The 27,308-nt window shown below is 39.9% G+C and overlaps 2 protein-coding genes across 3 annotated transcripts; both read right to left on the bottom strand.

Annotated features, from left to right (window-relative positions):
- Positions 1-257: 257 nt before the first annotated feature.
- On the bottom strand, positions 258-15,134 carry epsti1 (epithelial stromal interaction 1). Of its 2 annotated transcripts, none has more exons than XM_046404008.1 (10): positions 14,805-15,134; positions 13,506-13,564; positions 13,330-13,413; positions 13,127-13,200; positions 11,873-11,956; positions 9,359-9,432; positions 7,764-7,848; positions 5,302-5,372; positions 4,653-4,858; positions 258-1,121 (listed from the first exon to the last, which is right to left on the bottom strand). In XM_046404008.1, exons 1-10 carry the CDS (start codon positions 14,942-14,944, stop codon positions 976-978), a joined length of 1,023 nt encoding a protein of 340 aa, XP_046259964.1. In that variant the 5' UTR covers positions 14,945-15,134; the 3' UTR covers positions 258-975. The 2 variants fall into 2 exon arrangements, with proteins under 2 accessions (XP_046259964.1, XP_046259965.1); XM_046404009.1 differs by having other exon boundaries at positions 961-1,121; positions 4,634-4,858.
- A 106-nt stretch (positions 15,135-15,240) lies between these two features.
- idh1 (isocitrate dehydrogenase (NADP(+)) 1) lies at positions 15,241-26,888 on the bottom strand. Its single transcript, XM_046404007.1, has 9 exons — positions 26,731-26,888; positions 25,133-25,262; positions 20,684-20,975; positions 19,048-19,150; positions 17,583-17,760; positions 17,294-17,445; positions 16,965-17,105; positions 16,643-16,805; positions 15,241-16,228 (listed from the first exon to the last, which is right to left on the bottom strand). The coding sequence occupies exons 2-9, from the start codon at positions 25,252-25,254 to the stop codon at positions 16,135-16,137; spliced, it is 1,245 nt and encodes a 414-aa protein (XP_046259963.1). The 5' UTR covers positions 25,255-25,262; positions 26,731-26,888; the 3' UTR covers positions 15,241-16,134.
- Positions 26,889-27,308: the final 420 nt, after the last annotated feature.

Below are 27,308 nucleotides of genomic sequence, written 5' to 3' on the forward strand. Positions count from 1 at the left end.
CTTCATGCATAAATAGAAGGGGATTTTGAGTTCCCCGTGCTGAGGGCACCACCCTTTATTCGCAGTTATCTCTGTTATCAGGTGATAGTAATCTCTGCTGTCCGGCTCTGTGGTGTTATGAGGCTGTCATTTACTGCTCCAACAGCAGCTCTCTGTCCCCTGCTCTCCTGGAACAACAACCACCCAGTTCAACATAAAACACTCATCAACGGGGACGGTTTGTCGTTGCTATGACACACAAACTCAAATAGTCATAATGAGATTTAACAAAAAGATGTTTTATTAAAGTGGCCCTGCGATTGACTGGCGACCAGTCCAGGGTGTACCCCGCCTCTCGCCCGTAGTCAGCTGGGATAGGCTCCAGCTCGGTATAGAAAATGGATGGATGGATGGATGTTTTATTAAAGTCACATAAAGCTGTTGTGAAACAAACCATGAAGGGCTCCTCTACAGAAAATCTTATTTGGATTTGCATCTTTTGCTGTCTTGAAGAATCATGCTATAGATACATCACATGTGATTTTGATTAAAAATCAAACTAAAATCATGATATGTTTGGGTAGAGCTTTCATCCATCTGCACACATTGATTTAATTAAGAGCCCCAAATATGATCTGAAGATTATGAGTCATAACGATGACCTTCAACTAAACTGGTGAAAATGAACATCAATTCAACTCATGTCTGGGCGAAAACCCAACATGACTCATGCAGACAGATACAAGACACCAAGTACTCAGTGATTAATGGCATAATCAAAAACAGACAGAACATAACAATCACATACTGCTCCATAGGTAATACATTTGTGTGGTGCTTACAACATAGCTATTGACATTAATCATGCCAGTAGTAGGTAATTTTCTTCTAATTATTCTTTATCATCTGAATTATGCTTTTGATGTGAATGGACTCCTTAAATGTCAAACCCAGTATTAAGGTTAAGAGAGTCCTACCATTAAAACTAGATATAAGTCAACTGAGTGAGCACATGAGTAGCATGTAGGCCTGCTCATAATCACCGTTGCACTGGTTAAGGATGTCCTCGAGGAAGACTCTGGAGCAGTTTGGAAAGCTGTTCACCAGTTTCATTATGGCCGAGTCATAGTCAGGTTCTGCGTCTGTAAAGCACACAGGAAAGCATTAATAGTCACAGAGTTATTGTTACGCTGTTAAAGGTCCCTGTTAAAAGAGGGTTCTTTGATTGTCATGACATACACTACACTGCACTGCACTTTCTCTCGCTGTCATGCACAACAGTTAGAGGTTACATTACCTTATCATAATATATTTTATTTTTCTGTGGATGAGCTTGTGCAATCTGTTTTGTTGCACATTTGCACACATGATCAGCCAAAATGCTCTTTCCTTAGCTCTTTGGTTACAAATACACACAGAGAAGAGAAAGAAAAGTGGGAGTTTGTAGTTATTTCTTTCAGGCAGTCTAAAATCTCTTCTGTGTGACCACTTTGGCATCTCTTCCCTATTCCTACCCCTACAGACTCCTAGTGGTTCTCACCGCCACGGGCCGGTCCAGTTCTAGGGACAGATAATTATACATTAAGGCCTGAGCAACAGTGATGGATGAACAAGAGGGACCATCCCCAAACCGGATAGGAGCCTGGTTTGGGCAGGTCATGACAGAATGGAAAGACCTGATTGGCACACCAGCAAAATTTTGACTGGTGGATGCAACCTAACATTGATTGAAGATGTTGTGAGACTCCGACATGCAAACCTGTGTCCACAACAGCAGTGCCGGTCCGAAGATCTGACATACTGTTGGGGGGAATGTTGGGCTCTCTCTATTTCACAATTTAATTAAAGAGTTTGGTCTAGACCTGCTCTAATTGGAAAGTGTCATGAGATAACTTTTGTTGTGAATTGGCGCTATATAAATAAACTGAATTGAACTGAAAATAAACTGAATTATTTTAGCTCTACCCCCAGACTGGTGAAATCACTCTGCTGTGACTGCTGGTTGGATGGCCATTTAGTTGAGCTATACAGTAAGGTAGGGCAAAAACCATACTACCAGACAGGAGATGGCCTCTTGAAAGCTTCTTTTTTAATAAAAGGTTTAGTAAAGAACTGCAGGGTTCTATTGTTCAAATTAAAGAACCATTTACAAACATTCAAACAGTTCTAGCACCAGGCACCTTAGGGCAAGCAGTCAAGAAAATGACAACGAGAATATTTACTCATCTCTTGGGAATAAATCTTAAGTGTGGCCATATTTTGGATTTTGGATCTAAGATAGCTCATCATGAGATCAGGAAACACTACAAACCTGGCTGGGCATCTGGCTTAGCAGTCCACAGATTAGTTGCTCTCACTAAACCAATATCAGCCACTCTGTTTCACTCTACTCTGTTGGGCTGAAAAAACATGCACACAGACTGAATTCAACCATGGTGTTCTGTTGAGAGATGCAGTAACACAGTGGCAGGCTAATTAATGCAATGTAAAATGCCATAGTCTTAATGTTGACTAATAAAAACAACTGTTTTGTCTATGAACCTTGACAGTTATTATTGAGTTGAATTTAACACTTTTGTTAAAAGACATGTTTTATGTGTGTTAGAGGAGCCAATTTAAAGTAAATTTTACTGCACTAACTGCATTGTTGTCCAAAGAATTGATAGAATATTGTATTGTGATGAAACTGTTGATTTACAAGCCTGTAAATCAGCAAATTATGTCCCTCACTTTAGTAACATAACATAAATGTCATTAATTGCAAGTTACAGTGTAATGTAAAGCAGCTTAAAGGTCTACATATAATACACCAATCAGCCACAACATTAAAACCGCTGACAGTGGGTAAACATTGCAACCAAATACACCACCCCCATGGCCACAGCTCTTCCCAGTACCAGCCTCACCCCAGCTGGACAGTATGCCCCATCACATTTTGAAAACAGCCTGACCCAGCCTGATCAAAAATCTGTGTACTGCCAAATCCACCCTCCAGGTGGTGGGGCCTCCAGGACAGAGGACAATGCGCAGGGCCCAAAGGATCCATTATTCCGACGTTGGTGACCATAAAATACCCCCTGAAGTCCTGTGTCCCTTCCCCTGACAGGTCAGGTGGGATTAATTTTAATTAATTATGATTAATTTTATTCACTTCATCTGTCAGTGGTTTTAACGTAGCTGACTGGTGTATATTGAATATTAATATAGCAGCAAGCAGCTATTTGCTATGTTAAGATATAGTAGATTAATGACACCCTGAGGAGAGAATGAAGGCACACTCCCTCTGTGTCATGTGATCTGAGCTCCTATGTTCTGGTAGCCCGACTGGCTTTCTGTGCGTGTTAGAGGATGTGCCCCTCTAGTCCCTCTCCAGCCTCCCCTGTCTTTTTTCAGCATGGCAGCCTACAGTATATTACAAAGTGTTTCTGAAAACATTCGAAGTGAGAAATAGGCTGTGATCTGAGTTTTGTGAGCAATAAGTGCTTAGATTCTTTGTAAAAGTGTTTCTATGTCGTGTTTCTTTGTTTATCTTGCAGAGGAATGCTGCACTTCTACTAGACTGCAACTGCTGAAGTTCATACTCATCTGTATAAATGATGAAACTTTTTAACCCCTTCATTCCAAATACCAAGTATTTCACAGTCAGACAAATAAAATAAGAAATATGCCTTTCCTGCTGTCTGTAGCAGCCCATCAGCCCTTCATCACCAAAGAAGTTGTGAAAAGAGTAGCAAATCCTTACACTGAAGAAACTGGAACAAATGAATGAATGCAACGATAAATTACAAATTACAGTTTCATTACAACTAGCATGTAGACGCTGATTTTTTTTGTTGTTGTTGTTGTTTTTACATTCTCAGCTTCTTCATTTGTTTATGATAATACTGACACACGTTTTCGATGTTTTGCTGTGAAGCTCCAGAAATGTTTTGTGACATTTTGACTAAGAACCTTCACCTGACTTGCCATTGGCATGGGTGTGAATAGATAAACACAGAAGTTTCAGTTCATATTGTTCCCTTCAGTACAGTAAGTAATGAACATGACACTCTCTGTTTATTTTCTTTCGTCTGTTGTGAGTGACAGACATTCATAGGTGTGTGGCAGCTGCTCAGGTAGCCAACTCAGAATGTCAAACCAGGTCAATTAAAAATGGGCAAGACTGCTCTTCTTGGCGTGTCAGCTTGGCAGCAGGCCGAGTCAGTCTGCCGGTCTAGCATGGGTTTGCGCTGCTGGAGAGTTTCCTCTCTGACTGGCATAAGTCTAATGAGTTTTTGTTGGTGTGTGTCAGGATTTTATGTCCTTGTTTTCAATGTGTTTGATATATTGCGCAAGTAAAGGTTTGTTCCCAAGAAGAAAGGAACATACTGTCTGACACACACACACACACACACGTAAATTTCCCACAAACTACAAGTATCAGCAGGATTTGAATGCCAGAAGTTACAGGATCACTACGTACCACGCATAACTTCCTGCCTACATTTTTGAAGCACGTAAAGCCTTTGATTTAACGCAGACTAAACAGACAATCACAGTCCTCTAAGAAAGGATGAGGTGGGCAACTCTTTTCACATGTCTGATTTAGGTTTGGTTAACCAACGGTGAGCCAGACTAAAAAAAGGCGTGAGAAACAGTAGACAGTGTTATTCACCCATACACTCGTAGCTCACCAGCTTCCTCCATCCAGCAGCTCTGTTCTGGTTCTTGGCCCAGGTGAGCGAAGGTTAATCGTTCTCCAGGGGTGTTGGATGGCTCATGTCTGACTTCGTCTGAGGCAGAACAGGGATACTCTGCCTCCCGACTGCCTTCCACCCTTGTCTCTTTCTTGCTCCCCCTGCCTTGACCCTCAAGTTTGTCCAGAAAGGCTGAGTTCACCCTGTCAAAACATAATGAATCAAAAAAAAGTTTCACATAAAACTAATACTATACTTTACATGCTGGCATGTTCCAAATGGCAGTGAGTGGGCTGGGTTTGACAGCTTTTTAAACTTCTATACCCATTAAAATATAGTGAGGTCAGTAAACTGCACACATTCACTACACACTCATTCGTTGCACACAACATTCACTGGCCCAGCCAGTCCCCACTGGTTTTATTCCAAAATGATGAACAAAACAATCCATCTTCTTGAGTCTACTTTGTTTGTGTTGGTATTCAGTTCTACAGTTTCCTCATTCTCACTGAGCAGAGAGTGCCTCAGTTTCAGTATGTGCACTGATATGGTTGACATTTTTACATTGTCTGCTTTTATGTTGCAAAGTCAAAACAGAATCTGATTAAGATGTTAAATGTAAAATAAACAGAAATGTTGTGCATACCTCTTGTGTTCCAGCTGTACTTCTCTGATACTTTTTGACTCCTCTCTCTGTTTACTTGCCATAGCCTCATTCTGACAGAAAGAATTGGATTACAAAGAGATTAGTCAAAGTATAAAGGAAATGATAGCTTGCAACATGCCTTGAGAAATGATTAAGAAAGAAAATATTCAGTTATCAAAGGTCATAATCAGGGGCTATAGTACATAGAAACTATTAATACAAGGATTATTTTTCAAAACTATAATCAGATGCTGGCAACATGTCTCTAAGTTGGTCAGTCCACCACTTGGGTCCAGAACGAAATATCTCAGCAACAGCTAATATCATCTGGTCAATGAATTGGCATTGACATTTTAGGTCCCCTTCAAGATCACTTTGTCGATCTACTGACTTTTCATCCCACACAATCAGCAGGTTAAAAGTTCTTCAATACTTTGATTTATGACCAAACACCTGCAAAACTAATGGCATGACAATGCTGACTACTCATCAGCCCATGTATATGTTGTGCTAATTAGAAAATGCAGTGATCAACCACAACATAAACCCAATGACAGGTGATGTGAATAAGGTTGATCATAAGTTTACAGCGTGTGTGTGTGTGTGTTCCTTCTTTATCGCACGCTAAATAGCCTGAGAGAATGAAGGAACACACAGCCCACCTGTGTAAGAACTATGTACTTCCATCAAAGCTTAGCATTAAATCTCCCACTCAGACTCACACATGTATACACAGCACACACACACAAACCCACAAAAAGAAGGATATGAGGGAGAGATCAATCTGTCTTATGGAGCCATTTCTGAAAGAACAACAGATCCCGGGGTCCCAGTCAAAACCACATCAAGAAGTTTGACTTTTGCTGCTCCACAGCCGCAAGCTTTCATCTCCTAATCTGTGACGTCTATCAGAGAGAGCTGCAGCCTGGGAGAGTCTGGAGAGGAGAGGAGAGGAAGGGAGGAGAGAGGAGAGGAAAAGAGAAGAAAGGGGGCAATAAAGGCAAGGCAGAAAGCTAGAGGAGACAAGATAACAGGAGAAAGGGGAAAGTGATGAGGAGGAGAGGAGAGTAGATAGCGAGTCATGATGAAGTGAGACGAGAAGGTGAGAAGCCTGGAAGAGGTTAGTCGTTGACACTGTCTGTAATGCTGCTATCATCTGGGGATGTGCATCATCCATTTGGCCTGTCTGCGTCTCCCACCATAAAATAGAGACTTATTTATCATTGTATCAACTGACTGCTATGTGTTTCTCTACAACATAGTAGTAGAGAAACACCCCAAGCTCTCTCTCTCTCTCTCTCTCTCTCTCTCTCACTCCACCAACTTGCATAGAGATTAGCATCAGGTCTGTGTGACAAAAAGAGAACAAGAGAGAGAAGGAAAACGTTTCCTCTGTCCACTTAGGGAGCTGTGTGTGCAGGTTTAAAACGGTGTGTCCTGAGGCTGTTTCCTACCCACACTCTCTTTTACTTGTACAGCATCACTTACAGACACTCAGCTGGGTGGAGGAGTGCTGACATTATTAGCACTGCGCCTGACTTTCTGACAGAAGCTGTCAACACTCTGCAATAAATGTATGTTTTTTGAGCTAAGAATAACTGTGACCTCTTCACATCTATGACCTCATATTTACAGCAGATATTGATTTGAAGATTTATAGCAGCAATTAGCCAAAGAAAAAATGTTGATTAAGGGAGGATATTTATAACGAGAACAAGTGGCCATCCCTTTTTGGCAGAAAAGGCATGTGAATGGTTGGTGAATAGCTTGGATTTCCTCCAGGTACTTTTACAAGTGCAGGTTATTCCACTGTATTCTGACATCTGCAGACTCCTTACACTCATGTCATGTTGTGTCTCTGTCTCTGCTCTGTGTGAACCATGGGAAGCCCCTTCAACTCCACCTTCTACTCATTCCCTCCTAGGAAAACCAACAAGCAGAGAGGAAGAGGGGCTGAGAAAAGAGAAAAAGGAAGTAGAGAAAACAAAAGAGAGTGAAAGGAGCAGACAGACAGACAACATTAAGAGGCAGGGGAGAGGAAAAGCAGTGACCCTAGTCCTCTGTGTATTTACACTTCCTTTTGCTCAACCATCAGCTTGCTGTACTGCTGTGTGCCCCAGCTCTGACCAGGAGATAATTGCAGGGCGCTCTGGCTCCTCACCCCACCCGAGCTAATGGGGATACCGCTTAATACCCACACTACCCCAGACGATGAAAACTCTGCACCCATAAGTATTTACTGAGAAAACAGCTTACAAAGGCAATATATTGGTGTGAGTTACCGCAGAGATTCAGTCTCAGACCCCACAGCCACAAATATGAGACTCGACACTAAACCATGGGACCCATAGAGCAAGGTGTCTACATGCTGATCCGCAGAGAGCATCAGAGAACAAATCATGTGTAACAAACAAAGCACATTCAAGAGCACACACACACACATTATGTGGTTGCTGGCTTACCCAAGATGATGTGTGTGTGCCACTGCTGGATGGCAGTGGACATGCGGCTCTCCTCTCAAATCTCTGCATAAAATTCTCATTGGTCCTGCAAGAAATATACCCATTACACCCTCTGACATGCAGTTACATATTTCAAAAAGACAAACACAGAAACACACATAAAAAAATAAGGCATGAAACAGTATTTCTTCCACAGACAGTGCTGGAATCCCACAAAGTTAACCAAGTTTGCTTGTCCCCACTCTGACACTGCCGTTCTCAAGCGTCTGATCTGCTCTACTGTCTCACACCATCTCCTTAACCCCATTTCTAAATATCCTCTTTGTTTCCTTAGGTTCACAGTTTGGTCTGCTTTCTCCTGTTTTTGTTTCTCTTGTAAGGACGCCAAAGATGCAACTTGACAAGCAATTTCCCTCAGAGACCACTGTGTGTAATATCTCAATAACATCTTCTGATGTACTTCTGATCATCTGATTTACTGTTGGAAAATATGGCATGAAAACCTAGTGCAGTCAGAGGCTTTATGTGCCTCACATCGTTACTGTATCTAATTCCAATACTCATATTCACTTGAAACGCCTGGACACTTTAAAGGGGCACTCCACTGATTTTACATGTGGATATCTATTCTCTATTCATGAGGAGTGCTACAAAAAAATACAAGAGACAAATATCTTACAGCATTTTCAATAGAAAAGATTCTAATTCCAGAGAGAGGGGCTGTATGACACATATCCCATCTCTTTGCAACTACTAATAAAAATATAACCAGTGGGCCGTGTTTTAAACCTTATTTTGGGAAAAAGTCACCAAAACATTTTAAGCCTTTTTATAAGACTTGACTTTTGATTCTTCTGTCCCAGTGACCAAAGATCTCCATCACCATTCACTTGCATAGGGATGTATTTTGGTGAGCTCAGTATAACTGCCCGAAGGCATGACCAAGATGGCTGCTGAGTGACAGGACTTGCTTATGAGAACTTTGGTGCTACGAACATGAAAACATATAAATATATCATATAAAGTTCTTTATGGTACTGGAGGAGCTATTCAAGAAGGCCTTACCTGGTTATCACAGCTTAGGCTTAGTGATATTTTTAAAACAAAGTCTGACAAAGGAAGTAGAGTTGGACATCTGTTACACTCATGAATTGTAATAATTTTGATGATCCTGTCCTGACTTTTCATCTAAGTTAGTTGCAAAGCTCATGAGTTCACCATCAGCCTCAATTATACTTTAAGTTCACTGATAATTACCAAATATTAGAATGCTACCATTCTAAAGTAAGACAGTGAACATTATACCTCAGCATGGGGGGCATGGGGGCATTCAGAGGTGAACCTCATGTTGCTTGTCTCCATGCTTCCCCTGATATTTACATATATCCTGTTTCTTTTTTCTTCCAAGTGAAAATGCAGCTTGCTTATAGGTCAGAAGGGGATCCCACACTGTGCGCTTCCTATGTAAAGCACTGCAGATTGTGTCATCTGATGCTACATCTATGACTAAGATTCACTGCAGAGCAAGAAAGAACACAACAGAATACCACACAGTGACAGTGATGAGACCCACATTAACCCGATCCAGGGCTGACCTGAGGTGATCTTGACTAAGCTCCTCCCTCCTCCTCTGCTCCTCCTGCCGCCTCCTCTCCTCCAGATGCTCAGCCTATAATGCATCACAGTCAAAAGTCACAAAGTCCATAAGAGACATGCCAAAAGAAGTGTTTTTCTCTTTTTAAAACTCAGGTGCCTTTCTGTCTCCTGCAGTTTCAGTGTATTTACTGGCTAGAGATGCATATTTTTGTCTATGAATTACATTTTCATTTTGGGATTATGTGCAGTTTGAATATGTGTGCTGTTACAGTATGTTTTTGCTGAAAAACTTAATAATTGTTGCTTATTAGACCCAGTGGGGCAGGGATGTCCAGGACTAGGGATGAGCTTCAGTATACTCAATTTTTGCTTGGATGTCTGTTTGTTTGCTGGATTACCAGTACATTCCTATGGCTTCACAGAGTTACACATAAATGCAGTCCTCCAGTAACTACAATTAGACCAAGTGCTGGCCAGATATTTAAAACATGTCTGAAAATACAGGGAGTGAGAAGCTGTCTTTGACTGATTAAAACCCATGAGACCATTATTAAGACTGTTCTCCTGGCTTTTATAACAGGTGTGTGAGAGAAGACTCTGTTCTGAAACAGACCAACTTAAGCAGATGCTTGTCTATACTGACATCTTGAGGCAAAACATGGTATTGTTTCTCACTGAGGGAGGGCGGCAAATAAGTATCATTTAGGGAAAGGTGACACTCCACAATGAGATGATTCAATGGGGCTGCAGATCTTTATACTACTACCAAAGCATCACAACTAAAACTAACTAAAATTTATACCTAACTTTTAAAGACAATCAATCAGGGGACATCAGTCATCTGTATGTGCAGCACATGTCTGCATTTGGTTGTGTTTCCTGTATTTGCAGTGGATTTTGATGTGCTGCATAATTGTTGTCAAATCAGCGAGGATGTTTTCTTCATTTCTTGTGTTTGCGTTTTGTTTGCAACATAATAGCACCTGAGTCCCCCACAGAGGAATCCTCAATCCTCATGAGAACACACTTACTGTACACTCACTATCCACCTTATTAGGTACATCTGTACAGCAATCCGAATAATTGTTCATAAAGTCTACTTTTATGATACCCTTAATGCTGTATTCATTATATGTTTAAGCACTGAATCATGAGTGGACTAGGGCAACCTAGTTGTTCTTCTACCAACATATTTCTAAGAAGTCCCCTTTTTATTCTATACACACTGCAAGAACTGAAAATATCTATAGTTCTAAGAATGTGATTTTGAGGAACTTATTGAGCTCTTACTTCAGAATAGGATACAAGAAGAACCTTGAATGACATCAGTATACAGTAATAGATCCAGTGTGTAAGTTGATCGGTTGATCACATGAGCGAATGAAACCCGTGTGAAATGCTAGCCACATAAACAGCAGCTGGTAATGGCAAAAAACAGAAAAAAACACAGACAAAAGAACAAGAGTTTGTTGTTGTTATATGTTGAAATTACGCTGCTGTGCCAACCGCCAGCTGGCTTACATTATTTCAGCTTTCTAATGGTGGGACGACCAAGAATAAAGCACTTGAAGGTGTCAGAGGAGCCCCTCAATATTTCCTCTCAGAGTTCCCAGAATTCTTTGCTTCTATTGGTAAGTGTTTCCAGTATTTTGCACCCTCATGTATGTAAATAGAGAGGACAAAATATCAAAAACACCTCTCAGTAAAATGTAGACCAGTAATACATCACTCAGTAATAAACATATAATTTAATTAACACATTTCCAACAATGCCACCAAAAACTGAACATTAGAAATTTTGTCATGGCAAATGTTATGGTAGGGCTGTTGCCTAGGATTGCACTGGATTGTACAGTGTAGATGTGACTTCAATAATTTTACTTGCCAACATGTTGAGTCTAATTCGCCACTATTATACCAGAACTCGGCCTCAGATCTTTAAAGACAGCTTTTTATTTGCATATCTGCACGCACTGGGAATACCCATCACAGAAGAGGCAGAGATGTGATATTTTCTATTGAAATTACAGATCAGAATACAATGCAACCACAAGATCTGCTTTATTCTGAGAAAATGGTGCAACTCTTTACTGGAAAAACTCCAACTCTTTTGCTCTTACTATTGCAACTCCTACTTCTCTTCCCACCTACACTCACAATGCATGCCTGAGAACAGTACATTCCTAAACATGGAACTCTGGGCTTTGTCAAAAAGCTCTCTGGAAAATAGAGGAAATCAACAGTGCTGACTGAAATAGAAAGATATTCAAAGTGCTGAGCCAGAGAGGAGATGCCAAACTATTAAATTATCACTTCATTTTAAAATAACTCCTCAAAGGGTGCTTAATTTATGGGTCTAATTTTCTTTAGAGTTTAATGATTTGTTTTCAGAAATAATTGAAATATAAATAAAAAAGGGTGGCAAGTGATTTGAGGGCAGTGTTAACGGCAATCACGTACAAAAAAAGAAAAAACTTTGGCTATAAGGGCAAAGTACATGTTGTCGGTCTCACCATCTCCCTCTTTCCTGTTTTCATCTTCTGTAACTCCTCCTCCTCCTCTTGTCTCCTCCTCTTGTCCAACTCCTCCTTTCTCAGCTTGAAACAATAACACAGTAAACATTCCATTGGGGTTCCAGCCATCACAGACATGCATCAAAACAAGATATGTTTTAGCACATTGTATGCTGGTAATATTGATAGACATAGACTTGCTGGCAATATTCATAAAGAATGACTTTTTCAAAGCAAGAGCAAGACCTGTATGTTATTATTATTGATGATAATCAGAACTTTCAGCATCACATTTTCGGCTGTCTACCATTTAAAAAACTTTTCCAAACTTACTCCTGCTTCCTGTCCTAGTCTAACTCCAAAAGATTTGTTCATGCATTCTTCTCCAACAGATTCGAATACTAAAAAAAAAATCACCTCATTCAGAATGTTGCAGAGTGCTAACTGGGACAGTGTAAATAGAACACATTACACCTGTACTCAAAACACTACACTGGCTGCTGGTGCTGTGCTGTTTCCAAACAATTACTGCTTGTTTACAAGGCCCTAAATGGTATGGCTCCTAAATATATTTTGACATGCTCACTGCCTACAGGCGAATCTATATAATCCATAGGCGAATATACGTCAATGTGAATTCAAAATATATTACAGGTTCAAAATATATTACAGGTGCAGATATATAAGTGAAAGGCTGTACATATGGTTGCCACAGGTGTCATGTCCAAGAAATTATCTTAAATATATTTAATCAGTTTTTGTCTATGTCTATGTCTATGGTGTCTTGTGATTTCCTGTTTTATTTTGTCACTACTTCCTGCCTATTGTCATCAGCTTTGCTTTTTCCCTTTGTCTGTTTTCCCTCCTTTGTGATTACCAGTCTGCGTCCTGATTGTTTCCACCTGTGCCCTTACCTTGTGTGTATATATAGTCCTCGTCCCCCTTTGTCCTGTGCCAGTTCATCTTGTCCCTTGTGTCAGATAACCAGTGTCATCTCCAAGCCATTGCCATTGCCAGGTCTTGTTGTTTTGTTACTTTGCTCTAGTGTTTTTCTGTTTTCGTAGCCTAGCCTCGGTCTAGTGAGTTTTTGTTTCTTAGTTTAGTGTAGGTTTTTTCCTCTGTGAAGAGTGATTTTCAGTTTGTACTTTTTTTGAATAAAAACTTTATTTTGAAACTTATTTTGAAACGACTGAGAGTCGTGCGCTTGGGTTCTGGTCCATAGTTCAGTCGTGACAACAGTAAATGTTTAATTACCTTCTTCTGCTGTTTGGAGTGACGCAAGTTTCTATGCTGCATCTGCCTGGCTTCAGCCAATGTTACAGTGCCACCTCAATAAATTAAACAGATTAGACCACATCAGTAAGTGAGCATGTAAAGTAAAAATAATGCCATACAAACAGCTGCACAGATGATTTAAGATGAATGTGATAGTAAAGATGCATTGTGTTTTGGTTTACCAAGCCTCTCTGGATTCAGGTGCACATAGGGGACTTTGTTTGCCTCTTTCCATCTCTGAAGATCCTCCTCTTCTTTTTGAGCCACTACAGCAAAATAAACCTTCATTACTTGGGGAAATAAATTTCAACATTCATGAAGATCAAAATGACACAGACATGCAGCAAGGTCAACCTACTCATTTTCATCTTGCTTCGCTGTGATTCATTAGGTGGGATCATGGTGAATCCATCAGAGCTGAGACAAGGACAGAAAGACAGAAAGAGCTGCTTAGTGGTTAAACAGGCTGTGGATACTGTAATACTGAACGTTAACTTAAACCTATTTACATCAATGGATATCGAGATATTAAAACTGGCTTGCTATGAGAACAATGCTGCATTTAGGCAAGTTATTTGTAAGAAAAAAATATCAAAAAAGTATATTAATAACAAAACTATGTAGAAAAACATCCAATGATACACCACCCTACTAGTTACTGCAAACCCTTTGATGTGTATTTGGTGATTTGAGTTTGTTACAGTTATATTAGTAGTCATTTTAGTTCCACATAGTAGATTAGAGTTACGGTTTATGAGATAAATACAGATAATGCTTTTTATCACAGGCTCATGATGCTATGAGGGAAAAACAAAAAGCTGAAACAGGTTAGGGATGATGACGATGATGGTTGATTTCTGTTCAAGTTTTACATATTCTTCCCGAATGTAGTGGAATGTAACTGAATGTAACTGGCATACTTGTACTTCACCTGGGTTTAAACTTTTACAGTACTTTTCACTTTTACTCCATTATTTTTAAGAGAAAACCCCCTTACTCCATGACATTTATATGATATAACTGCCAGTTACCAGTTTAGAAGATTAGCATAAAAGAATATATTTAGTTTTATAGTTTTTATATTTAGTTTATTAAGTATGTATTACACTGTTGCTGAAGATTAAACTATCAATCAGTAGGTCTACACAAACATGTTAAAATGAACCTCCAGATACATTAAAATGCTGTTTGAATCTATAATAATAATCCTAATTTAATGCTGCCTTTAAGTAAATCGGGAATGAAGGGAAATTGCTCCATTGGCTCCAGCCTATCGTTATTGGTGTTGTCTAGGATTAAAAATATTCATGTACTTTCCTCCTCTGATACAGCACAAAGAAGGAAAGAAAAAAGTCATTTATTAGAGTACGCTTTGATATTGTTTTGTGTTGATATTATTTACGTCACTTAGGCTAAACTACGTTTGAAGCCCTAAGGTAAGGATGTACGACACACAGTGAAGGTTTCACTCTCCAATCAAGTGAAACGAAAGTGAAAGTGAACAGCAGTTACAGCAGTAAGTTTTAGCTAGCCTTGAAGAGTATGCTATGTCGAAATCGCGTGACACTAAAAAGTAGCACGTGTCTGTGGAGAAGTTATGTTATTGTGTCACACTAAGGATCATGTTCATTACAGAAAAGCTTAAACTGTTATTTACCACCGCGGCTGCCTGTCTGTCGCTTGTTGAATTCCGCTTTCAGGTGCATCCCTGCCGGGTTGATCAGCTGTCCGATCCGTTCCAGGTGTGCCACCTTTAGCGTAGGTAGTGTTCGTCCTCCGGTTGTGATTAGGATTCATTATCACCCACAGGCTCGAGATGATGTCTGAAACCAGCTGGTATCTACAGTCCTGATGTCATGTACTGCAGGTTTCTTTCACATGGATAATTTAGTGACTACACCGGAGTAGGAGGGTCTTAATGCAATAGCGCCATCTGCTGGAATAACAGGCTGATCAAAATGAATGACAGCAGGTTTCTGTCAAAAATGAGATAATCAACAATAAATAACTGACACTAACAACTGATTTTTTATTTTCCACTGTATAATTAAAAACAGAAAGCATCAAATGAATCCAGCTGTTCTCAAAAAATATTTATGGAAAAACTCATTTATTATGAGTTAACACATTAGGACTTGATGGGCACAATGATGATTACAAACCAAAAGACAGACAATCTGATGAAGAATTTTGGCCAGAATATACATCATTGAAATAATGGATGTTAACACACACACGCGCACACACATACACAAAGGAAGGACAAATAAATACACCTCTTAAACAACCGTGACTAGTAAAGTCAATAAGAGCACAAAATCTAAAAGCAATGTACTGTAATCATATTGCGCAGAGGCAGGACCATTGTTTGAATACTATAAATGAGAATACCAGACCAAATGTTTCATGCTGCTGAACAGTAATGGTATGCTGAGGGCTGTCATGTTTGAAATACAGGTGCTGTATTTTTCAACTGACACTAAAACAGAATGTTTCTTGAGGTATTGTAAAAACATGACAGGACACAGGAGATTACAAGAATCAACCTATGACTTTGACACAAAACAAATAAGGCAGTGAGAGTCAAGAGAGTCCCTCAGACAGATTCTGTCCCCTGTCTAGCACAGATCTCCAACAAATACTAACACCACACATCACACTCACTTCGGGGAACGTAGTGCAATTATGGTAAAGCCGTCAGGTTATTTGCTCAGTATCAATCCCGGAGACGACTTTCACTGTCTCGAGTACGGCTGAATATCAGTGAGTCCTTAACAGGGATGGTGGCCGATCCTGTTAAGAAGCCTCCTTAGTGAAAAGGCAACCTGCTTGATCAGACCAGTCGGGAAATGACTTCTGTTTTAGTCCCTAAGTCTCCTGGAATCCTGGGAAGACTCCTCCCTGCTCCAGTTGTATAGATGTCACTGTGTGCATGTGATTGAACATGTGTGTGTATATGTTTAAACTGCTTAGGCCACGAGGAGAGATCACAGTTTGGGCTGGCTGGCTAACTTAATCTTCAGGTTCTCTGCCAGCTTGTCCAGGAACTCAAAGGTGTTCAAGTAGTCAGCACGTGTCACACTGCAAACAGAGGGAAGGAGGAGAGTACAATTGAAAATACTGTGGGAGGTAATGAGTTTGGCTGCATGTATCTAAACATTTTGCCATCCAAGCCTAGGTCAAATAATGAAATCAGACAGCTTGGAGAGCACACTAACTTAGCAAAGACATTCCAGTGCAAACCTCCTGCTTGCTATCATTGCTGCTAGGTATCACAGTTAATAAAATTACATAAAAACATTTAGCTATCAATAATACCATGGCATTCCTTTACTGTTCATTGACTGTAAATAAAGTGAAACATGTCTGATATTAGATGATACATTAAACTAAAATTCTGTACTGAAATATAAATACGTTCTTATTCTACAGCATGAACGCCGTAGCACCAGATGCTAAAACATAAACCCAGTATTAGATCATGAAGACACTAACTTTGGCAGGCCTTTGATGCAGATAGCCAAATCCTTGGTCATGAAACCAGCCTCAATGGTCTCGATGCAAACAGCCTCCAGCGCCTCAGAGAACACTCGCAGCTCTGCATTGTTGTCCAGCTTTGCTCGGTGGAGCAGCCCTCGAGTCCATGCAAAGATGGAGGCTGTAGCACACAAACAGTCAACGTAAAGACAGAATTTAGTTTATTACTTCTAGTTCACATGTACTGTACTGTGTATGAATTCATTGTTTTATCACTAGAGCCTTTTGGGTAGTTGCTAAATTCTTATCACTATGCATGTCTCTCTCTCTTTTTCTTAACCTATGGGATTGGTGGAGGTCTCCTTTCCCTGCTGGTGTTGCCTGTAGTGGCGAGTCACTGTGCCGTGAGCAGCCTCAGACTCCACTGTGCGTCCATCAGGACAGATCAGCACACTGGTCATCATACCCAAGGAGCCGTAGCCTGAGAGAGTAACACAAATCCACATGAACAACAGAGAATCTCTGAACAAGTGATGGCAGAATCAAAAATCTTTCAAAACAAAAATCCAATTTCTTGTTTCAATGTAGTTTTCAGGGGTTACATTAATAGGAATGTTTCTTCATAGTTCTTCACATAACTTATATTGGAAATGTGTTGTGTGTACCAACCTTGTGCAACAGAGTCAGACTGTACATCTCCATCGTAGTTCTTGCAGGCCCATATGAAGCCTCCCTCAGACTTCATGGCCTGGGCTACCATGTCATCTATCAGACGGTGCTCATACCAGATGCCTTTGCCCTCAAACTGAGCACGGTACTCCCTGGGCAAACAAGAAAGTGGACACTACCTGAGTTTGTGATCTGAATTTAATATCAAAGTGTGTCTAGTTGTGGTTTTGAAGGTGACAGATGTGGATACAAGAGCTACTTTGCATGTGTTTGCAACGATTTTCCTTACTTCTCGTAGATCTCCTGAAAGATGTCTTTAAAGCGACCATCATACTTCTTCAAGATGGTGTTCTTGGTGCTGAGATACAGGGGCCACGCTTTGGTCAGAGCCATCTGGAAGGAGCTGTGGGCAAAGTCCCTGATGGACTTATCTGTATTGTACATCCCCATGGCTACACCACCAGTGCCTGGACAAACACAGATATAAACATAAAGTATGGTGCATTCACATACACTGAGCAAGACCATCACACACAGGTCCATATGCATTATGCAAAACTCTGCTTGTGTGGTTGTGTTTATTATTTTATAGTATGACCAAGCAATCAATATAACAATGTTTCTTTTCAAATTTTACCCCTTTCACACTGCAAAATCCCTAACATCTGGCTACTCTCTACTCTCTGCAATCATTCCCAGGTCAAATGACTCTGCAATAGTCACGGGTCTTTATCGGCTCCAGCTCTGATTGGTAGTGGAAACCTTTAACCCCTTTTCTGGTGCAATGCTATGACCTGGACTGCAAGTTACCAGAACATCATTCAGTCAAAGTTGATATAAAAAAGTAACCATGGTAACAATGTCACTACCTATTCAGTACTGTGCATATACAATTCTCAGCACAGATGTTTTAATGTCTTCAGCATGCAACCTGATAGGGTAGGAGACAGAAAGGCAAACTTTCAATTGACTCCTTTCCCATTAGTGGTTTTACCTGTGTTTGAAAAAAACCTGTATATGCACACCAGTTTTAGTGGAAAAATGGTATTAGATAACCACTGATAAAGGCTTTCAAAATAAACCCCTTTTGTTCATAGTCATTAATTAACCTTTCATATTAGAGTTGCAATGACGGATCGATTGCAAAAAAACTAATTGCCAACTGTTTTAATAATCAATTAAGTGTCTTCTTTTTCAATGCCAAACAATTGCTGGTTCCAGCTTTTTAACTATTTGCTGCATTGTCTTGTCATTTATGATAGTAAATGAAGAGTCTTTGGGTTTTGGACTGTTGGTTGGACACATGAAGCAATTTGAAGATGTATGTGAAATGTCACAGTTTTTTGACATCGTGAAAATAATTGCCAGATTAATGGTTAACTTAAAAAAAAAACAAAAAAACGTAGCCCTATTTTATAAACTCAGTTAGCTCAGTGTTTGGTTTCGAGTGATAACACCACAACAGGTGAATGGTTACAACAGAACTGAAACATACAGATAAGCCATATCTTATATTTTACAATGTGAACACAATGGAAAATGTGTTTATAAAAGCTTTCTTTGGTGTCAGTGCAGCTTAGTTATATATTACCACATTCAACGTCTTTGCTTTAGATAATTTTCATTTAAGGCTGATGTTTGTACATCTGCACACCTGAGACCTGTATCTATTGTGTGAAACTAAAAGCATATTGTGTATCTTGCCTGACCCACTTGTGGTGAGGGGTTGCAAGCATGGCCGTCTGTGTTCTTACCTGCAAATTCGTGGATGACAAATTTAACTGGCTCTCCATTTGTGGGCGTGTAGGTCATCTCCACTTTCCCAGGCCCAGGCACGACGAAGTCTGTGGCTTTGTACTGCAGGGAGCACACAGAGTAAGAAAGAGGTTAATACTAGAAAGTAACAAGGCTGTTTGAATCCATTAAACTACATAACCATTTGAGATAGCTTAAAAAAGGTATCGACCCTATCCCATAAAATGGTGTTAGGTCCGATGTCAGGTTCAAATGTCAGGGACCAAGACAGCCATAAACCTTGGCAGGTCTGGGTTGTTATCACCTGTGCTAATACAGAATGTCAGCAGAGTATACAATATGCATACCCCTGACATGCATGGAATATGATGTAACTAGCAACTATTTGACACTTCACCTGGATAATTCTCCTCTGTTGTCGTCTGTTGACTTTGGCGAAGCGCCACAAACCATAATTTAGTTCTGACACTGCCTCAGCTTGTCCAGGCCATAGAGGTAGAACATTAAGGTCCAAAGGACAGCTGATGAAATATAATTATTAACAGAGTCCTGACAAAGCTACACTGACAGTCTGTATGAATTGGAACTCACTGATATCATATGTGATTTGACAGGAAGCCAGGTGAGTCAGAAATGATCGTGCATGTGTCAGAGAAAGAGAGAGCTGTTCGGTGTAAGTTTCTCTGCACATCAAATAAAGACTCATATAACTGATACCCAGATACGGTTGCTCTTTTTAGCTGTGCCCCTGCAGTTTTGTATTATCTCAGCCTCATACACCTGAAGTCCAGTTTAGACCAGAATTTGTCAAAGCTGACATATTGAGTAACTAAATTCTCGACCCCATTTCTTAGTTGCAAACATTTAGACTTGACTTTCAAATAGTGAAACATGAATCTGAATACAAAATCAACACTTGTGACACAATATTATATGGCATAAAAATGGCTAATGAATTCTCATTGTATCTAAGCTATTCAGTCCGGCTCTGCATAGTGGTGTGACAGCATATAGTTGATCTGTGATCTTTACAGATCGAGCCCATGGTTCCGCACGTGAACTGTGGATTAACTGCAAATTTTAACTATCAAGAATGAGAAATACAGTTTTACAGCTTCTGTGACTTTTTAAAATAATAATCTCCAACATCTTGATGCAGACTGGAGTGAAAATACATGAAAGTATGCTGTGTTTAACTCTGTAGCCAAAGAGTTACCAATTTAAAAGCTGTTGCTTTCGCCTCCATTAACTGAAATCCTGTAGGCTTACACGATAAAAGACAGTGATGTTTACTGAAACGTAGGAAATATCTGCTGCTTTCCCTTTGACACACAGCTCCACTCAATTGCCAGAGCAGCTCCAATCTGGCACAGTAGCCTCCAGTGTTGATAGGCTATTTCTCATCATGTATAGCTTCAGGTAGTGCTGTAGGCAGCACACTAAAGTAGTCTATGGAATGATGACGTCACAAAAATTAAAATTCATGATTTGCAGTGTAAGCATCTGATTCCCTCTTAAGCTACTTTGATCTGAATTGAAATTAATATTTCAATATTAAAATCAATATAAAAATACTCTTCACACATTAAAACAAAGCAAACCAACTAACTGAATCCTTGTGAACCAAAATGGTACCTGATCTCCATGGGCATGCCTGCCAATGATAATTGGCTTGATCCAGCCAGGCACCAGACGAGGGATGTTCTTGCAGATGATAGCCTCCCTGAACACCGTACCTCCTAGGATGTTACGGATGGTGCCATTGGGAGAACGCCACATCTGCTTAAGCTTGAATTCCTCCACACGCTTCTCATCAGGTGTGATGGTGGCACACTTGATGCCCACGTTGTAACGTCGGACTGCCTCTGCCGCCTCAACCGTCACTCGGTCATCTGTTGCATCGCGGTTCTCCATACCAAGGTCATAGCTGTGCAGGAGGAGACAAAGAGAATAGAGTTTAATATTAATAGTACCTTTAAAAAAAAAATACTAAACTACATGATGCAACTCAATGTGTTAATAAATAACTTTGCCTATGTGAAAAAATGTCAAAAGTTAAAAACCTTTCTGATCTGATCTGCTCCCAGAGCAAATAACCACTAGGAGCCTATGAGCTTGAATAAATATTCAATGGCAGCTCCCATTGCTTGACTTTATGACACAGACATATTTTAGTCAGTACCACTGACTGAATATAAAGATGAACAACAAGAGAGCTGATATAAAGTGAAGCCAAAACATCTGGATTGCTCCCTTGTGGCTGGCTGCAGTACATGTCAATTTGCCAACCCAAAGAAAATTAGTTGCCAACTATTTTGATAATCGCTCTCTGGTTCCCACTTTTTTAATGACAGGATTTGCTGCTTTTCTGTGTCATTTATGATGGTAAATTAAGAGTCTTTTAAGTCTTTGTATTTGTCAGCTTTTAAGTACAAGAGCAAGCAAGGGTTGCACAGTGGTGCAGTGGTTAGCACTGACGCCTCACAGCAAGAGGGTTCAGGGTTCGAGTCCTGATCTGGGCCCTTCTATGTGGAGTTTGCATGTTCTCCCTGTGCCTGCGTGGGTTTTCTCCGGGTACTCCGGCTTCCTCCCACAATACCAAAAACATGCACATTAGGTTAATTGGCTACTCTACATTGCCCCTAGGTGTGAGTGTGTGCGTATGTGGTTGTCTGTCTTTGTGCGTCAGCCCTGTGATTGACTGGCCTTGACCAGTCCAGGGTGTACCCCGCCTCTCGCCCGTAGTTAGCTGGAATAGGCTCCAGCCCTGACATGGAAGAAAATGGAAGGAAGGAATGATGGAATAGGCAGAAATGCAAGGAAAGACATGAACCAAATAGACTTGGAGACCATTTACAATCTCAGCAGCAGAGGCATGGGACACCATAAACAAAAGCACTCTGTTTTAAGAGGTTCAGTCATAATTTACACTTCATTATACACCACTGCACAGAAGCCCTTACAAAGCACTAAAAGAGAGCATATATGCCAGTGTTTTAGTTGGCTAGAAACTAATCTGTCAATATTAAAGCACAATGGCTGTGACATGAAACATAATGACTGTGTCAAACAACATCTGGAAAGTGCCATGAGATACCTTTTGTATTGAACTGGCACTATATAAATGAACTGAAAAAAAGAAAAACCATTAACCTCCTACCCTACTTCCTTCACAGTACTGCACTATGCCTGTAGCTCGCCTTAATGAGAAGATCTGCAAAACTGGTCAGCAGCACAAAGACAAAGGAAACAATGAATCAACTGTGCAATGAAGACTGACCATCTGCTGAGACTGATAAAGAGGCAGCTCCACTTGTAAGACTTGTATTTGAGGAACCATACAGTTTAGCAACAAACTGTTGAAGGAGGGTATGCTTCAGTATACTTCATCTGAAAACTAGACTAAGCTCAAAGTGCTTATCATTCCCATCAAGTATTTGCCTGTGTGTTTTCTTGTGCAGCCACCAACATGTCAGCAGCCACGACCTTTTACCTACTTCCTTTCTTCCCATCCCCCGATAGCCAATACCCAGCTACAACAGTAAGACACTGAACAACTAATACATACCACCAAAGAGGGAGACACAGAAAGCTTTAAACAAAGAGTTTCGGGTTTAACAAGAATGTCGTCTTGTTTTGATTGTAGATTCTGTTTTCCTGTTTGTTCAACTTGCATCACTGAATTAACAAGCTGTTGTATTCCTTGGGCATCTTAAGCTAGAAACTATTAAATCTATGTCCCTCGAGGAATGCTCTCAGCATATCTTAGTTTAACCTAAAGTAAAAGTTCCTGCTAAGTGTTGTTACAATTTAAACTGACTTTTATGTATTCAACAAAATGTAGCAAAGAGGTTTCACTGTTAGTGTGTCACAGGTTGTTTTTTCCAGGATTGCTTATCCATGGTTGTCCTGTTTGGTGACACATTGCTGTTCCAACAGAATAATTATTATACCATATTGAGCGAAACTTCCAAAGCCTTTTGTACAATAAATGATTAAGTTTTACAATGCCAAACTAGAAGGGACGATGAAAATACCGTAAAACATTAAATATATCTTCCTGTATAAGGAAACAATGAATCAACTGTGCAATGAAGACTGACCATCTGCTGAGATAAAGAGGCAGCTCCACTTGTTAGACTTGTATTTGAGGAACCATACAGTTTAGCAACAAACTGTTGAAGGAGGGTATGCTTCAGTATACTTCATCTGAAAACTAGACTAAGCTCAAAGTGCTTATCATTCCCATCAAGTATTTGCCTGTGTGTTTTCTTGTGTAGCCACCAACACGTCAGCAGCCACGACCTTTAACCTACTTCCTTTCTTCCCATCCCCCGATAGCCAATACCCAGCTACAACAGTAAGACACTGAACAACTAATACATACCACCAAAGAGGGAGACACAGAAAGCTTTAAACAAAGAGTTTCGGGTTTAACAAGAATGTCTTCTTGTTTTGTTTCCATGTTTTTTTGATCGTAGATTCTGTTTTCCTGTTTGTTCAACTTGCATCACTAAATTAACAAGCTGTTGTATTCCTTGGGCATCTTAAGCTAGAAAAGATTAAATCTATGTCCTTCAAGTTGCTTTCAACATATCTCAGTTTAACCTAAAGTAAAAGTTCCTGCTAAGTGTTTTTACCGTTTAAAATGACTTTTATGTATTCAACAAAATGTAGCAAAGAGGTTTCACTGTTAGTGTGTCATAGGGTGGTTTTTCCAGGATTGCTTATCCATGGTTGTCCTGTTTGGTGACACAATGCTGTTCCAATAATTATTATACCATATTGAATGAAACTTCCAAAGCGTTTTGTGCAATACATGATTAGGTTTTACAATGCCAAACTAGAAGGGACGATGAAAACACTGTAAAACGTTAAATACATCTCCCTGAATAAGGAAGGCAAAGTTCAAAATGTTGTGGCCCCTCTTCACAGTATGAAGATATGGTTCATTAAGGGGGGGGTGGGTACATGAATGAGGTGTACTCCACATGACAGTGAAGCAAATAACATACAACTCCAAACAAAATCCATGCAAAAGATAAGAAGAGGAGAAGGTCAAATGGGAAAAAACATGCTTGTGGAGCTGATTGTGAAATGCTTGTGAAATGGCCAAAACTAGAAAATTGTTTGCTAATGACCTCCAGGGTCATCCATTAGAAAAAAAAAGACTAATAGGTATGTTAAAAACATCCCTCAGTGATTTGGAGGATTTCTTGGTAAAAATGCTTTGGAAAACCAACCAATCACTTTTCAGTATCAGGTCCTAAATGCCAATGTGAAACATATGTTGATATAACTCCACATAGAACAAATACAGGGGATATCTGGAACCCTATCAGGAGAAACTGTGAGATTACTTGAACATTAGATGGTATAGTGATTGATGTACAACAATACTCTAATATGTCATGAATAAGTTGAATAATATGTGTAAAGAAATGTCGTTGCCACAATTTTATACTTTACTACCTAAGTGCAGCTGATTTCCAATTCCCCAATTATAAACCCAAAGCAAGTTGTAGAACTATGTTTATTTAAACAAAACTATATATATTTGAACTAACTTAGTATTATCACATTGCAGCAACTTTGGAGAATTTTTCTGACATGTGTGACTATAATGTGATCATCATGCAGTTAGACGCTGTACCTAACACTCAGTGGGAGGAAACAAAGGGACAAGGCTCATGGTCAGCCTGTATTTATGAACCTGTTCCTTAGGTGCTTATCAGATGTTCTTACTGATTGCTGTTCACAATCTCTATTGGGTAGGTGTGTGTGGTGGGTCATGTTTGTCAAAAAAAAAAACCAAAAAAAAAAAAACAAGCCCAACCAGAAATCCCAGTATTGCAGGAACTGCCACTTAATTTTCTTTTTTATTCAGTTTCAGTTAGTCACCTCTGATAAGTGTAAACCTTGCAGAAGTACTTTTCTAAACCCAAGAACAGATGTAACACAAACCCAGGTATACTGGTGCCAGAATGTCCTACACTTTCAAGAGAAATGAGGATATAACTAAGAGACAAAGTTAATCTACAGTGCCCTCCATGCCTTATGGCAGGCATGTTAAGGTGTCTTCACCTGTGCAGGTCAAGCTCCAGGTATGGCAAGATGAGTTTCTCCTTAATGAGCTCCCAGATGACTCGAGTCATTTCGTCTCCCTGCATCTCCACCACAGAGCCTGCCTTGATCTTTTGAGACATCTTATAGCCTGGTGGGGGACACGGGGGACATACACATAGAGAAATACAGAGAACACATCAGAGATAGTGGCAGTGCAGTATTTTATCGAGCTATTGCTGTTTAAACATATCATATGTAACGTTTCACCATTAAAATGTCTATTGTTGTTATATATATTGTTGAGTTTCGTGATGACATTATCCCAAACATTTCCAACAATTTTCAAATCCACAGAAATCTGTAAATTCATTCAAGCTAATGGTGCGTTTCATTCGGTCATCTGTCACTATAACATCTAGGAGAGATTCAGAGAGTGAGGAAGGAAGTCAGTGGACATGACTAAATATAATGTGAATAAAACTTTAAAACATTACCTCATCTGAGAACATTTCTGCTTGAGTCATGTCACATAGATTTTCATCAGTGGTTGTTAACAATGAACACAACAACTCCCATGATCCCATGCCACCACACTATGGTTTGTAGAGATCATCCTTTACCTCTCGCCTGATAAAATAAAACTAGTACTTATTGCTTTTGGGATGTGGGATGAAGAGTTCTTACTCTTTTGACAATGTATTAAATTGTTAAGTGACAAATATGTAGGTCATGTAATTTTTTTTTAATTTTATTTACTTTATTAATCCCAAGATGGGAAATTACTCCTCTGCATTTAATCCATCACCGATTGAAACACACACACATGCAACATGCAGTGAAACACACAGATTGTCATTTGAATTTCCAGAGAGTTTGAACCTCACCATTTGACACTGATACCACAGACTAGAAGTCCCTTTTTGCAGTCAATGAATGAATTCATTCAAAACACAAACTGGGAGTAGCCTGATCACAGGCTCAGCATTCATTTGCACAACTCGATACTTCGTAATCATCTTAAACCTGTCAAAGTGAACCAAACAAAACCCCTGGGTGGTTTTCAAGGTGGCGTTTCAAAGACTGGATTCATTGCTAACTTGAGGATTCTTTTCTTTGTCTTTTTTTCTACAGGATGTCAAAGTTATATAAGCACACAGGGTGATCATCGCCTGACTGGGAGGAGACTGCTGAGATGGCCAAAGGGAGTTTGTCACAAGCGGATTGCAAAATGTTAGCCGTTTAGCGTACAGTTTTGAAATACTTGTCAGAAAATGACAGTATTAAAAACGATGACAGGAAGGAGTTCGCTATTACTACGGGCCTTAGTTTGCCGTACGTACGACTTAGGATGCGAATTTATTTCAATAAGGGTTCATGAAAGTGACTTAGACGTAGAACCCTATTTACTCTAACACAAAAAAGGCATCATTCTAGCTTTATTTGTCTTATGCTCAACGTTATTTTCAACGACTTCTTGCCTGACTTTGGCTAACCAATGTAGCAAGACATCGAGATGAGAACTACCATTACGGCTAAGAATCGTAAATAATATACGTTATACTTGTACTATACTATACTATAGCGTCACGTTGTTCGAATACACTACAAACACCTACCTTAGAACACAGTCAGCGATGATATGAGGAGGTGGAATGACGTCTTGTCCCGTATTCCAGGTTAACTGAGTTGAAAGTGACTAAGGCTGAAAGAGGAGCGGCAGGTACCCGGCTTCCAACTCCCGAGTACACTGACAACATATGGACCAATCAGAGAAGGGAGGAAAATCTAATGGTCAATCAGATAAGCCCACACAGCAGCAGGGGCGTGATTTTGCCGCGCGGGGTCTGCAAACATTGCTCGTTGATTGGCTCGAAATATACAATGGTCTTCCGCATTGTGAATTGAGACGTCTTTTAGGACAAGTCAGTGAATCTGGGTGATAGCCTTAAAATAATGTTATGTCCCCCCACAACACAATTACAGTATATTATTTTTTGTATTTAAGCGCATTGTCGTGTAATTATATACCGATATCTAACCTTCCCTTTCTCTCTAAGATCCCTGTTAAAGCATTTGCTGATCAGCTACGTGACTTCATACATAATAATAGTTTATTTGAGGATTCCCAGTCTGGTTTTAGGACTCATCAGAGCACAGAAACAGTGCTGGTCAAAGTCACAAATGATCTTTTGCT

The sequence above is a fragment of the Scatophagus argus genome, chromosome 11 (genome assembly GCF_020382885.2).
Source record: "Scatophagus argus isolate fScaArg1 chromosome 11, fScaArg1.pri, whole genome shotgun sequence".
Classification (NCBI taxonomy): domain Eukaryota; kingdom Metazoa; phylum Chordata; class Actinopteri; family Scatophagidae; genus Scatophagus; species Scatophagus argus.